This window comes from Calonectris borealis, chromosome 4 (genome assembly GCF_964195595.1).
Source record: "Calonectris borealis chromosome 4, bCalBor7.hap1.2, whole genome shotgun sequence".
NCBI classification, from domain to species: Eukaryota; Metazoa; Chordata; class Aves; order Procellariiformes; family Procellariidae; genus Calonectris; species Calonectris borealis.
The window spans coordinates 50494214-50507374 of NC_134315.1; the positions used below are offsets into that span (position 1 = coordinate 50494214).

Here is a 13161-nt window from a genome sequence, read left to right on the forward strand (position 1 = left end):
ATTCAGTTCCAGCTCTGATGAGAGAAATATGTGGGCAGAAGAGGAGTCAAGGGAAAGAGTAATATGGATTTACCTTATGAAATAGCAGATAATATCTACCCATCTAGACCCAGCATGGTTGTCTCAATCTAAATGATACTGTGCTCTAGCCCTCCCCAGATCAAAATATCGTTTGGACTCTACTTCTCTCTCTCTTTCTCTACTCTCATCATGTAAACGGGTTTCAGGCTGAGCTATCACATCACCATGGGAGTTTGAAGTAACGTAGAAACTAAGGGGAAAAACATTTGAAAATTTGATTTTTCTACAGCTGTAGGCCCCACTAACTACACTTACCTTTAACTCCCTGTAAAGCAATTAAACATTAAAAAAAGAGCAAGCGAAAACCACCGTGTGCTCTGCTATATGATCTCTGCTGCCAGAGTTCAGAGGATCAGGGCTCAAGCATCAGAACGCATGGAATTATTGTGACAGCAGCACTTAAATTTCAATCAATTGCTTCTTGTTTCAACCTGAAGCAGAACTGCACTTTAATTAGTTGATAATTAATTTAGTGAAACTAAAAAGGTGATAAAATTCAACACTGATGGAAATAAATACTTTACAAAGAAAAATTAACCTGCAGAACTCACTGCCACAAGATGTCATTGAGGCCAGAAGCAGAGACAGACAAAATCCTGTCTAACTTACACGTGGATGTTCTCATGAGCTGTATAAGTCAGTCATTAAAAAAAAAAAAAAGGACTGTCATATTAACTCACATACTGCAGATAAGGCAAACGCTACATTGCTGCATTAAGAAGAGGTTTCCCTTGAAGTGTATGCAGTTTATGTTAAAACAACTCAGTCTCAGGTTACACCACCATTTTTCTGAAACCTCTCCAAGTAGCTAATGCGAGGACCCGTAGATGAATGCCTCACCTGACGCAGCAGAGCAATCCCTCTGTTCAACAGCTTTGCGCTTTTGTTCCTTTCCTGTAGTTCTCCTAAGGCACTGTGGAATTACTGTATGCTTCCAAATCTCGAAAGAAATTTCCATCTTAATCATCTAACAGAGTTGTACTTCTCTGGAGTTTCAAAAAACCTTTCCAACTCCAGACTTATCAATCATTCATATTGTTATTCTACAAATTTTTATCTGCTAGAGACAGAGTACAGGAATTTCAGTTCTGTGGAAAATTCTGACTGTGGGAGGAAAAACAACTTAAATTATGAATTACAATGAAAAGATGAAGTTTTGAGCTTCCCTTAAAGATTTTTTTTTTAGATTTTCTAACATCAAAATGTTTCATAATTAATATTTTAAGTTTTTTAAATAGTTTAGCCAGTATAACCAGAATGCTAGTGTATTGTCAAAGCTTTTCTTTTTTTTTTTTAAACTCTTCCCTTCAAAAAGCATCAAAATTGATACATTTCCCTAAAAACATTTTCATTTAGATTTAACTGCTTATTGAAAAAAGAAAAGAAAAAAGCACAGAAAGCTAGTCTAGGGACAAGAGATTTGATTTTTTTCTTTGACCAGGATTGTCCACTTCTTTCTAGGGTCAGGATGCAAACTGATACACACAACTGAGAAATTATGAAAATGAGTACTCTGGAGATATTGTTACCAACGCACTGAAAGAGGGCAGCATTTCATATGGGATCTACGTCATGACAGGTCTACCAGAACCCAAGCTACTGTGTAAGGGAACCACATACTACTGCAAGCAGAAAATAACAAATCGTCCATTTCTGCTCAAACACCTTCAGAGACCATCACCTTCAAGAGAAAGGAAATGCTCTGGAATATGTCAGTTTTACATTTGCGCTCCCCACTGAGTCTGGCTGCCACTTTTCAGATGTGAATTCTGTAGGAGGCCAGTTATGCTCAGACCTGTAGAGAAAACTTTGGGGTTATTCCCCACTTCCGTCTGGGGAAAAAACCCTCAGAGAGAGCAGCTAATTTGCATGACACCCAAAGGTGGCATTCAAGCTAATGCAAAGAAATCCTGCGGGAGTTCCTCTTTTTTTTTTTTTTTTTCCATTTACCATTATTGTAGCAGTTCCTACCTTGCGCTTCTTAATCAATATAATGAACTCCTGTGGGTTGATGGACTACTGAGCCAACTTGCCCCAAGGATTACAGTTTGATTACTTGCATCACCAGTCTTCTGGGGAACCAAGTCTGTAGTTATCCAGGCATTTATTTACTCTCCATCTGTTTGTCAAGAGGTGCCGCCTTTGCAGGAGTTGCCACAACACAGAATAAAATGTACCAACAGGGTGACTAAGCAGCCTTGTTTCAAATTCCTAAATAATGACCAGCATGAGTCAACCTGGCAAATTCTGAAGCCCACAGAAGAAAACTGACATAAAATAGGAAGTATAAATAAATGCCATTGGGAATGCATTATATAAAAGTTCTTATTGCCAGCACCTGAAAAAAAGGACACTAAATGTTGCCTCCTAATCTCATCTCCCACATGCTAGCTACAATACCATCTAATTGTAAGGCTTTCTAATCTATGGCACCAGAATGTAGTGCCTAAAACGCTACCAATGTTTGCAATACACAGCTCCTTTACAGCAGGCACCTTCCACAGACCAATTCTTCAAGAAGCAGCCTTAGCAAGATGATAATTTTACAGACTAGATGTACTCCAAACCTTAGAAATACGTACCGTGCTGACTAGAAACTAGGTAACTTATTATTCAGAGCCTCGAAAAATGAAAACACAATTAAAATGGCATATAAAAAGTCCCGCTTTCCATACCTGTGGAAATCCAAGAAACATATCAACATCTTCACAGAGGTATGGGCAGAGTGGGTGATTATTAATGACTCCCAATGATGAGTAAGCACACACCTGTAAATGCAGCCTCTCTTGAACCCGGTTGCTGAGTCAGCTCTTAATCACTGTGGTCACTGCTTTCACCAAATTCGACACATTCTCATCACATGGGAAGTTGGCTTTTAAGGGAAACCTGCACCCAACATTGCCTGCTCAGCAGCAAGCTAAGAACAAGCACGGCCCCAGGGCACGGCCCCAGCTCTACCAGTTGCCTGGCTGCATCTGGGAAGTTTTCAGTTAGAACACAAGATTCTTCATCTTGGTTTTTTTTACTAGTTTCCCCCATGGCAGTGTAAATACTGGTAACTATCAAGAGAGGTGTAGTGTGCACTGTGCTTAAGAAGCAGCAGATGTTACAGAAGTCCCCTGAAAAGCTGGCTTGTTGGGATGATACCTGTTTAACTCCCCACAGCTCTCGAAGTGTCCTGACTTTTACACTCACCCATCCACCCCCTTTTTTTTTGTTGTTTTGTTTTGTTTTTCATTCAAGAAAGCACATTCAAAGTTTTCTAGCTAATATCTATCTTCTTCAGTAGTAGCCCAAACCATGATATGAAGCTTTATTCAATTGTTGCAGAAACCAATTCATTCTGGACTTCTGTCCTCCCTAACATTTATCAAAAAAGAACCAATGACTAGCTGAAGGTCAGGCTAAAAATAAAACGAAATCATGCACATATGCCATCTCACCTCATGCCTTGAAAGCAAGTTTGTTTACAGCCAACTGACAGCAAGCCAAGAGCTGATTTTGTTACTCCTTTAAACAGCCATTTTCTGTAGCAAATAAAAGCTTCTAAAGAGCAAAGAATATCCAGCTAAATCCATATACCGTGGCCTGCTGAGCATCATCAGTTTAAAGTCAGAAGGGTACATCTGGTTAATGATATTCACAACGCACCACACCTACTTTTAATCATGCTGTAGAAAACGAGAGAGGTAACTCGTGAGTCATTCCACCCAGCACTCCTCCGAGTGTGGTTAACATTTACCTTTGGTTAGCAATTCTTCCGCAGCATCAGACATGTCCACACGAAAAAGCAAGTACTGTTGGGCTTCCAGGAGAAGACCTGGGAAGTCTTTTTCAATGGAAGCAAAATGTTCAATTTTATTTTTCACAGATGCCAGCACCTGCCAAAACAACAGTAACAATTACTTCTTCCTCCCTTGCTCCCAGTGCAGCCACAGACTGAATACTCAGGCTTTCTCTAGCTGCATTAAAATAGAGTTACAACAAAAGTTATGGTCATACAGAATTTCCAGTTCTTTGCACAAATGTAATTAAAACATCAAAATGAGATGAGAGGCTCTCAGACAGGTGGGAAAGCAACAGGTGGAACTGAAAAGAACTAACGTAAGGTTTAACGAGACACCAAAAATACTGTTCCAATAGGCACGACTAATGCTTGTGGTCAAATACCTGATAAAGTGACCGCACACTAGGCTGGAACACCATGTTGGTGTTGAGCAGAAAGGAGCGAAGAAGAGGCTGTGGATAACTTGCCAGCTGAGTAATAATCCCAATAAGCATTAAATTTACATGCAAGGAATTCTCCAGCATGTTCTCCAGCTTTGACAACACTACACTGATGAATGGTCCTGCAAGAAAAGAAGAAGGAACCAATGCTTTTGTTTTCACAGAAGAAAAATCCTAAGATCTAGGAAATAGCCATTTAAAAGGAATTTTGACCAGCAAAACCAACCAAATCAGACCTCCCACACGCTAATTAAAGCCAGCAGGGAGAAAAACCAAACTGTATCTGAGCAGACAAAACAGACTTAACAGAGGTGTTAAAAGCTTTCATGAGTAGAAGCACTTTTGCTAGCTAGCCAATGAGTTTACATTAATGCCATATTTAAATGCATAACTATTCTACTTTACATGTGCCAATAAGGATTTAGCCTAATATGTTCTGGTCCACTGTTCTATAGTCCTTGAAGTTAATCAGAATGGTACCATTAGTTTCAATGCAAACAGAATCTGCCCTTTTTACACTTGTGCCTAATTTCTATGCAAGGACCGGGCAAAGTAAATTATAGCTAGCTTTCTTGTTTTATCAAAAAACTGGGGTGTTCTAAAGAAAATATGAAAATGCTACTCTAAACAAGAAAATCAAGACTTGTGATAGTTCACATCACAAGAAAAGGCATTTTTAGTACTGCAAACAGTCGCACAAAACAGGGAAGACATTAAAATAGATTTATAAGAAAAATTATTGGTAGATGTAGGCTTTATCATATAAATGTCACCAATAAATAATAGCTTTAGTTTGTGTATTCATGCTACAGGTTAACCACTGAAATACAGAAGCATTTACCATGAAAGTACATAAACCTGTAGTGTTCAAGCTTAAGAAACCTTTGCAAGAATGAGCATGACTTTAACCAAATAATACATATCATTAGATGCTACAGCCGGTGAGATGCTTGAGGCAGTCTGTAAGAGTGACCTAATCACAAGTAAAGTCTTAGAAACATCCCTTGTCCCACACCCAGCCTCACCACACTATTCTGGCTGCATAAAAGCTAGGGAAACCACACAGAAGAATCCCTGGGTGACGCAGTGACAGCATTGCTAACTTTGAACACCCCACCCTAGTCCCCGGCACAAGATGCATGCCACAGGCATTTCTAGGTTCAAGCAAGTAGCCATAATCCAACCCCATTCCAGCTCCTTTCAGCTAGCAAATGGCTGCCATTCGAGCTACCTGGGCATAGTTTAGCCCAAGTTTAATACGCCTGCTGTAAACGATGGCAGAGGCTAAAGCAATTCTGGGCCAGCGCAACAGTAAGGATCAAATCAGAAGTGCCTACATTGCCACTTCACCTAATAGAGCTAAAGGTTGAAGTCTATCATGTTTTATAGTGACCATGAGTACAAAGCAAGCACCCCCTCAAGACTCATCTATCATGGCTAATGCCAGCACAGCTCCACTCACAAGAGGAAACGTAGGAGGGCCAGTGTTGACAAGGCTTTATGTGGCTGCTACCTTTCAACCACCATGTCAGCCATCAAAGTGAAGGTTGTGTCCTGGTTTTGGCTGGGGTAGAGTTAATTTTCTTTCTAGTAGCTGGTACAGTGCTGTGTTTTGGATTTAGGATGAGAATAATGTTGATAACACACTGATGTTTTCGTTATTACTGAGCAGTGCTTACACAGAGTCAAGGTCTTCTCTGCTTCTCACCCCACCCCACCAGCGAGGAGGCTGGGGCTGCACAAGAAGTTGGGAGGGGACACAGCCGGGACAGCTGACCCCAGCTGACCAAAGGGGTATTCCATACCATATGACATCATGCTCGGTATATAAACTAGAGGAAAAGCTGACTGGGGGTCCACTGCTTGGGAACTGGCTGGGCATTGGTCAGCAGATGGTGGGCAATTGCATCGTGCATCACTTGTTTTGTACATTCTTTTATCATTAATATTATTTTCCCTTTCTTTTCTGTCCTATTAAATTGTCTCAACCCATAAGTTTTACCTTTTTTTTTTTGATTTTCTTCCCCATCCCACTGCGGGGGAATGAGCGAATGGCTGTGTGGTGTTTAGCTGCCTGCTGATTTAAACCATAACAGTCGGTATCACATCCTGCAGGAATTCCCCCCTGCCTGGGTACCCAACGGAGCAGCCCCAAAACCTTTTGCTGAGGTAACAGTTTCTCCTGTCCCACACAACCTACTGCTTCCCCTCTCATGTTCATGGAGAAATTTTCACAGAGCTCCTGAGGACCACAGTGCAGTGGGAGCTCTACTGTATCAAGAGGGATGGCAGGAGAAGGAGTTCAGATATATCACTGTTTCTGTCCTCTAGGTCAGACTTCAAAGCTGAAAAGGTAAAGCTGAAGCTAGTACTTGTAACAAAAGTGCTGTATGCCACTGCAAGAGAGGTTACCAAGATATATTAAAAAATTTCTCGGTGGTAGAGTGACTTTTTCCCCCCAAGAAATTATTGGAATGAGAATCAGAGGAACTAAGCAGAGTTTACAAGCTTTGTAAGAAACAGGGTAAACAGATGAGAAGTCAAAAAATTATTCCTTTCCTGACTGTGCATCTCTATGTGGCCTGAAGTCAAGCACTGATTTGGGGCCGTGGGAGGAGAAGAATCTAAATTCCTGTTCCTGACCACCACATTCTTTCTTGCTCAGGGGAAAATAGGGATGATGGCATTTAATGCTTTTAAACTGGACATAGACACCAATAGAACATTTTCTTCATAGATCCGTAGGCCTGAAGAGAGCACCTTTGCACTGCTGACGCTTACTGGTTGTAGGAACCTCTGTCTGGTTATTCAATTCTGCAGAGAGAAGCCTGGTTATTCGATTCTGCAGAGAGAAGCCCCATCCCATGACAGCATCCCAAAACAGTGAAAGCAACCAAAAATCCTTGTCACACACATCTACAAACATAATATAGCATTCCAAATTAAATATATTGTTATATTTGAAAAACACTGCAATCTCAACATTTCTGAGGTATTGTTGTGAGCACCTCCTTACTTGCAATCACTAAGATCTCCATTAAATCAAGGTAAACAGCCTAAGAGTAAAATATGTTGTGGATGGGGAGCAAACAGCAAGGCTTTTTTTCTCTTCCCCCCCCCCCGTTTTACTCAGTTGTGGGTTTTTTGTGGGTGTTGGCAGCGGGTGGGGGGGTGGGGGTGCTGTTGGTTTTGGTGGGGTTTTTGAAAAGAAACAAATGAAGGGAGGGACTAGATGAAAAATGAGAGACAGGGACAACATTTTTGAGCTACAATTGACAGCAGATAAGGGGAAACAGAAAGGTTTGAATATGATTAGCTTCTGGTACAAGGAAATTGTCATCACAGCAAAAATAGCAAATTGATTGAAAGGTTGGATTTTTCAATTAATAAATGGTGCCAGGCATGCTGACCACAGCTAACCAGAAAGGGCTGCATTTCAATGGGCACAAATGAATGTTTTCCCCCTCCTTTCAAATGAACGAGAAGCCATCTTATAGAGGTTTTGTTTTGGATGAGGAAACCTAGCTACATTGTTATTTTTTATTATTTGCATTACTGTGGTACCTAGGAGACCTAATTAAAGCTCAGGGGCCTGCAGTGCAAGGAGCTGTATAAATACAGATCAAAAGCCCACTCTAACCTCCGGTAGCACTGTCATTCCTGAATGGCTTGGACAGTCTGCGGAGACCAAGCTTAAATTGCTGCCTGCCACAAGACAGAAAAGCATACCAACAGCGAGGGCAGACCTGACATTGGAGGAACAGGATGCCAAGGCAGAGCATGGAGGCAGGCACGTCCAGCCATGGCACCAGTGCTGCCACCTCGTGCTAAAATGTGAAATAGCAGAGAGGAAAAAAATGGCAACGTGATACCGCATCCATAGCATCAGAGATGATCAGAGAAAGCCACCAGAAACAAGTTATTTATCCGGGCTCTGTATATTAGAACAGTTACTCCAATCCCCTTTCGACTGCAAAAGCTTTCTCTAGAATGATGAAGCTCTCACATACAAACAACATAACCCCTGCTCAAGATTTTAAACCATTACAAAAAAAAAGCAGCCAAAAAACCCCCTGAGCAACCACCATTTGCTGTCACCACACCAACTGCTCTGCTCTACTTTCACGTTGGATCTCTCACTCTCCTTGGACCGGTCTCACCTATTTGGGCTATACCCTCTTTAGTGCCAGGACTGTTCCTTGCTCTATGCTTGTGCTGTGTGCCGCACAGTGTGATCTCATCTGGTCACCTTTAATCACCATGCCTTCCTGTGTTTGTTATGTAGGTAATTAACAGGACATTCTACCTGTAAATGGAGCACTCTGGTTCCTCGCAGCGTGCTTGGGAGAGACATCCTCCTTTGGTCCAAAGGGAGATGACATGCTCTCCGCAGAAGGGGTGTCTGCTGAGAAATTCTCAAAGTCCTCCTCCTCTTCCGCAGGAGAGGCAGGGTCAGGAGTATCCAACTTCTGCTCCTCCAAGCTTGCACTGTTTGGATCCAGTTCCTTAATAATTTTGTCATACTGTGCAATGAAATCCTCACTATCTGTGCTCAGCAGTCTTACACTTAAGTTACGATCTGTCTCCTGAGGAGAAAGCTTCAACTCTAAGTCTGGCTGTGGATCAATCTCAATCATTTTCTGGTTTATTTGTTCTTTCATTACACCTTGAGTCAAGCTTGAATTTCTCTTACTGTGCTCATCCAAGTCCATTTCCAGCTGGCTCTTTGCAAGAGGCCCATTGACTACAGTCTGGCTTTGGACCTCACGTTCTCTGGCTACATTTAAAGTTTTCTCCTTAGAGTTGTCATCATCTTGAGTATCCTTCTGGGCACATAACCTGTAAACCATAACATCATCCTGAAAGTCTGATTCCTCTATGTAAGATCCTTTGATGAGCATTATGGCATTTTTTTTCATTTCTTGAATGTGTTTTGGTGGCTCTGCAGGTGGTTGCATCTCTGCGCTTCCCAGATCATCATACGGTTGCGGTGAGCTCACATCAGAACCAGGAGAAATCCCTGTGTCATAGCTATCATCCCATTCTAGCTCCAACTGCATCTTCTCACCGAATGGAGTTACTTGAGAGGAGCTACACACACTAGGTGTCCTTTGCTGAAGCCGAAACATGGGGTGTTCTACATCTGTACTGTTCTCCTCAGCAAGCGTTTGGATAAAGGTGTCTGGATCAGGGTTTACTCCATCATACAAGGCAGACCAAACCTTACAATCTTTCAGACACTGGAGGATGGCTTCTTGAGCTTCCCCCAAGTACTGCAAGTAGCTGATGTCCACAGCTCTTCCATATTCCACAATGCAAGTAGATTCAGAAGAACGTCTACCAGAATCTGAAAGTAAAGAACATTACTCATATCATGACATAATAAAACAACCCAAAAGTTCTCTAGCAAGGGACTAAGACATGGCAGGTAGAGTCTTTAGTCCCAACCATCCAGTAAAGCAGGAAGATCAAATCACAAAGATTAAGAGATTTGCTCATAAACATACATAATTTGTTCCTACTGCCAAGACAGAGCTGTAACTCAAGATTTCCGAGAGACCAGCCTGCATTCAAACCTTAAAACAGCACTGTCCACTCTGAAGCAGCAAGAGTTGCAGTCATGTATCTGTACATCACTTCCATGAATGAACATTCAAGTCAGAGAGCTGTTAAAATAAGGTTTCAATAGACCTGGACACACGGAAGGAATTAAATAAGCTTTCCAGTCCAGGCTTGCCCAGTTTATTGTTGCCCACCACATTTCCTCCCCCGCCTATCGTTCCCCACCTCCACCCATGAGCTGCTACCAAATCAAACTTAGTTCATGATCTGGTCTTCCCCTGAGCACCAATTACCTTTAGTTTGTACTGCCTTTGTCCATAGAATATAATCTTTTCCCTGGCTTTCGAGTGTCAAGGTGATCCCAGTGGAGCAGCAGACTGGTGTCAGGGCAAGCAGTTTTGCAGCAGATACGGAGTAACAGTCTCTCTCTTTCACAGCCCACCGCTGGCTCAACATCATGTGGTTACAGGGGATCAGATACCTGAAACAGCAGTGTCTAGCATTACTTCATCGTCCTTTCATGTTAGAGAAAGCAACAATATACAAATTCCCTTCCCACCTTCCTGCCTTCTCCAAAATAAAAGAAACAGTAATAATAATCTTGAGAGGTTTAGAATATGGATCACTGACAAGAGCATGAAACCCTGACCCTTTATATTGTGAAGCTATGGTTTGATGAGAAACTGTCAAGATGAGTAGAGATAGGAGATCAGTTGCATCAGAACGGGGAAGTGAACAATCCTTCGCAGGTCAGAGCAAACTTGCTGTAAGTAGGGATGGAGGAAGTGTGGGATGGGCCAATGTCAAAGGCCAGCAGGGTGGTTTGGTCCCACTATGAATGAATTCTGTCTCAGAATCCTTAATTTATTTGTTTTCCTGGGAAATCCAGAGAGAGCCAGTTTACATGCACCAGGCAAGCAGCCAGCAAAAGGGAGGGAAGGGTCATCAAGGTGTTTTACTGCACTAGATCAAGACTGAGCTCTCAAGGCAGAAGAGGGAATAAGCTATGGGGAGTACAAGGAATAGAGGAAGCACAATTTTCTTTAGAGCACTTTTGTTCAACTTTTTAAGAGCATTTATTAAGAGCCTCAGTGTTAACTGGACTGATGTTTTGCCATTTAAAATGCAAACAAATTTTAAAGGATTCCCTAAACAAACAAAAAAATTAAATACAGCACTCTACTGCTGCTAGAGCGGCAACATACTTGAGTTCACAGAGTTCCTAAGAGCATTCCCAGGCACAACACCCAGAGCTATAAGGAATTTCACCTTAATGCTTATGGGTGGAGGGACAGACAGTATGTGAAATGTTCATGTGATCTATGGTGCTAAAAGCCCAATTTAATTACACCAATATTTCCAAATAAATAATCAATTCTCATCTAATACACACACCAAAATTATAAGTGAGTGTTCCGAAGCAATGCATAGAACCATCAGTTAAAAGCAAACATAATCAATGCATTTAGTACATTACATAACAATCTACCTACGACAGTTCAGGAACCTGCAGTATTCTCGGTGAGAGAGGAATCAAAGGGGTGGAAAAGAACAAGAAAGAAGGTGGAAGCTGCAAATGAGTATATAGCTCTGTATCACAGTGTATAATGCACTAGAGAAAAGATGCAGGAGAGAAGAATTATGCATTTAGAAGCAGGGAATAAGCAGTTTGGAGGTGATAAATATATTCTCAGCTTCTCTTCTCTCACTTTTATAGAAATAAATCACGAGAAAAATCTCTTGTTCCTGAAGATCACAGGATGTAAATCACACTTCTGCAGGTCTGGTAGACTTTTGTCAGGATCGTAAATATTCTTATCTCTGTAGTTGCTTGGATTTCTGCTCTCTTAGAGAACTCTCATCCAGCTCTGCATCCATAGGCAGAGACTGTATGTCCCAGAATTAGGATGAAGAGTGGAAAAAGAAGTTTGGGCTTTACCTTAAAACTAGCTGTAACATCACATCTTCACAATGCAAACCAATGAGCGTTCTGAACAGTGCCAAGGAGACCACACAGAGCTGGAAAATGATAAATGTTGTCAGTTTTTCATCTGGAAATTGTACTTTTGCAATCTTCCCTGCATACTACATTACAAAATGGCTCTGCCAGAACATCATGCTTTATAAGATACTGTTAGTATGATATTTCATTTTGTCAGCACCCCTATGGGATTTTTTTTTAAAGTTGTCTAGAGCCATACACATAACATGTTACATTTTAACAAAATACAATCCAGAATCTTCCTTCAAATAAGCTAATAAAAAAAAAAGCAGTAATGTACCAGTCTTTAATATTATTCAAATTTATTAATTTAATTTAATTCAGCATGAAGTAAACCCTGTAACTTCCAAGATAGTGTGTTAGTTTTTACCTCTGGCATAAAATTTGAACCAAATAAAAGTCTTTTCTGAAAGAAAAGTTATAAACCACCTCAAGTTTCTGTTGCTTTAAGTATAAAGAATGATTAGTGTTCTACACATTAAGAAGCTGAATGCTTCAATACCTATAGCTTAATGTACTGACATAGACCAGGACTAAACAAGTCATTTTTATCAGAATCTACTCCATATGAAGTGTTCACAATCCCTCCACTACAGGTCACTTGAACGGCTGGGAACCATAGCAAGGCGTGAAGATCCTTTCTGCTTGCCTTTTCGGCAAAGGTCTGATCGAATACACCCATAAATAGGAATTTCAGTAGTGACACTCAGCAGAGACAAAAATCATACCCATTCTGTGATAGGCATCCTACTTGCACACTGGCTTTAGGACAGACTAGAAACATGGATTTCGACAGGCTTTTTTGTCACTAATTAGACATAAAACACTTTCAAAGCTATCATACACTACATTTCTACCTGCCAGATGCTTGCTAGACCGCACAGTTATGTCCAACATGGTAGAAGCATGAGCTGTAAGCTTTCACTGGTTTTCATCATCTCCATGCTTGTTAATGCATATTTCTTTGGGCACATTCTCCTGCACAGCTCTTTCCTAGAAGCAGTATCTCACAGCTGGCTTAGACTCCAGGACCAGGCTGACTCTTGTGAGAATTATTTAGCATAAGTTGACCCTTTGCTAGCGTTTCAAGTTGGTGTTTAAATCTTGCCTCTCCCTATATTAATTACGTAAACTCAAATAATTAATATATGAAATTAATTGCACTTTTCAGTAGCTAACAAAAGAAACGGATTAAGACAAAATAAGGAAAAAGCTACTGATTTTTCTCTACCTCATTTTTTCAGTCACTGAACATCCTTTGTAATTCATTCATGATTAAATCCAGCATC

General features: G+C 41.0%; 1 protein-coding gene across 1 annotated transcript in view; it reads right to left on the reverse strand.

Moving 5' to 3' along the window:
• The window catches only part of FHIP1A (FHF complex subunit HOOK interacting protein 1A), a 44485-nt gene that overhangs the window by 6623 nt on the left and 24701 nt on the right, over positions 1-13161 (reverse strand). Inside the window, exons 6-10 of the mRNA XM_075149501.1 lie at positions 11810-11889; positions 10164-10351; positions 8615-9655; positions 4252-4430; positions 3824-3962 (exon numbers count right to left, since the gene is read on the reverse strand). Of these exons, the coding sequence (XP_075005602.1) occupies positions 3824-3962; positions 4252-4430; positions 8615-9655; positions 10164-10351; positions 11810-11889 (1627 nt within the window). The remainder of the gene's footprint in view (positions 1-3823; positions 3963-4251; positions 4431-8614; positions 9656-10163; positions 10352-11809; positions 11890-13161) is intronic.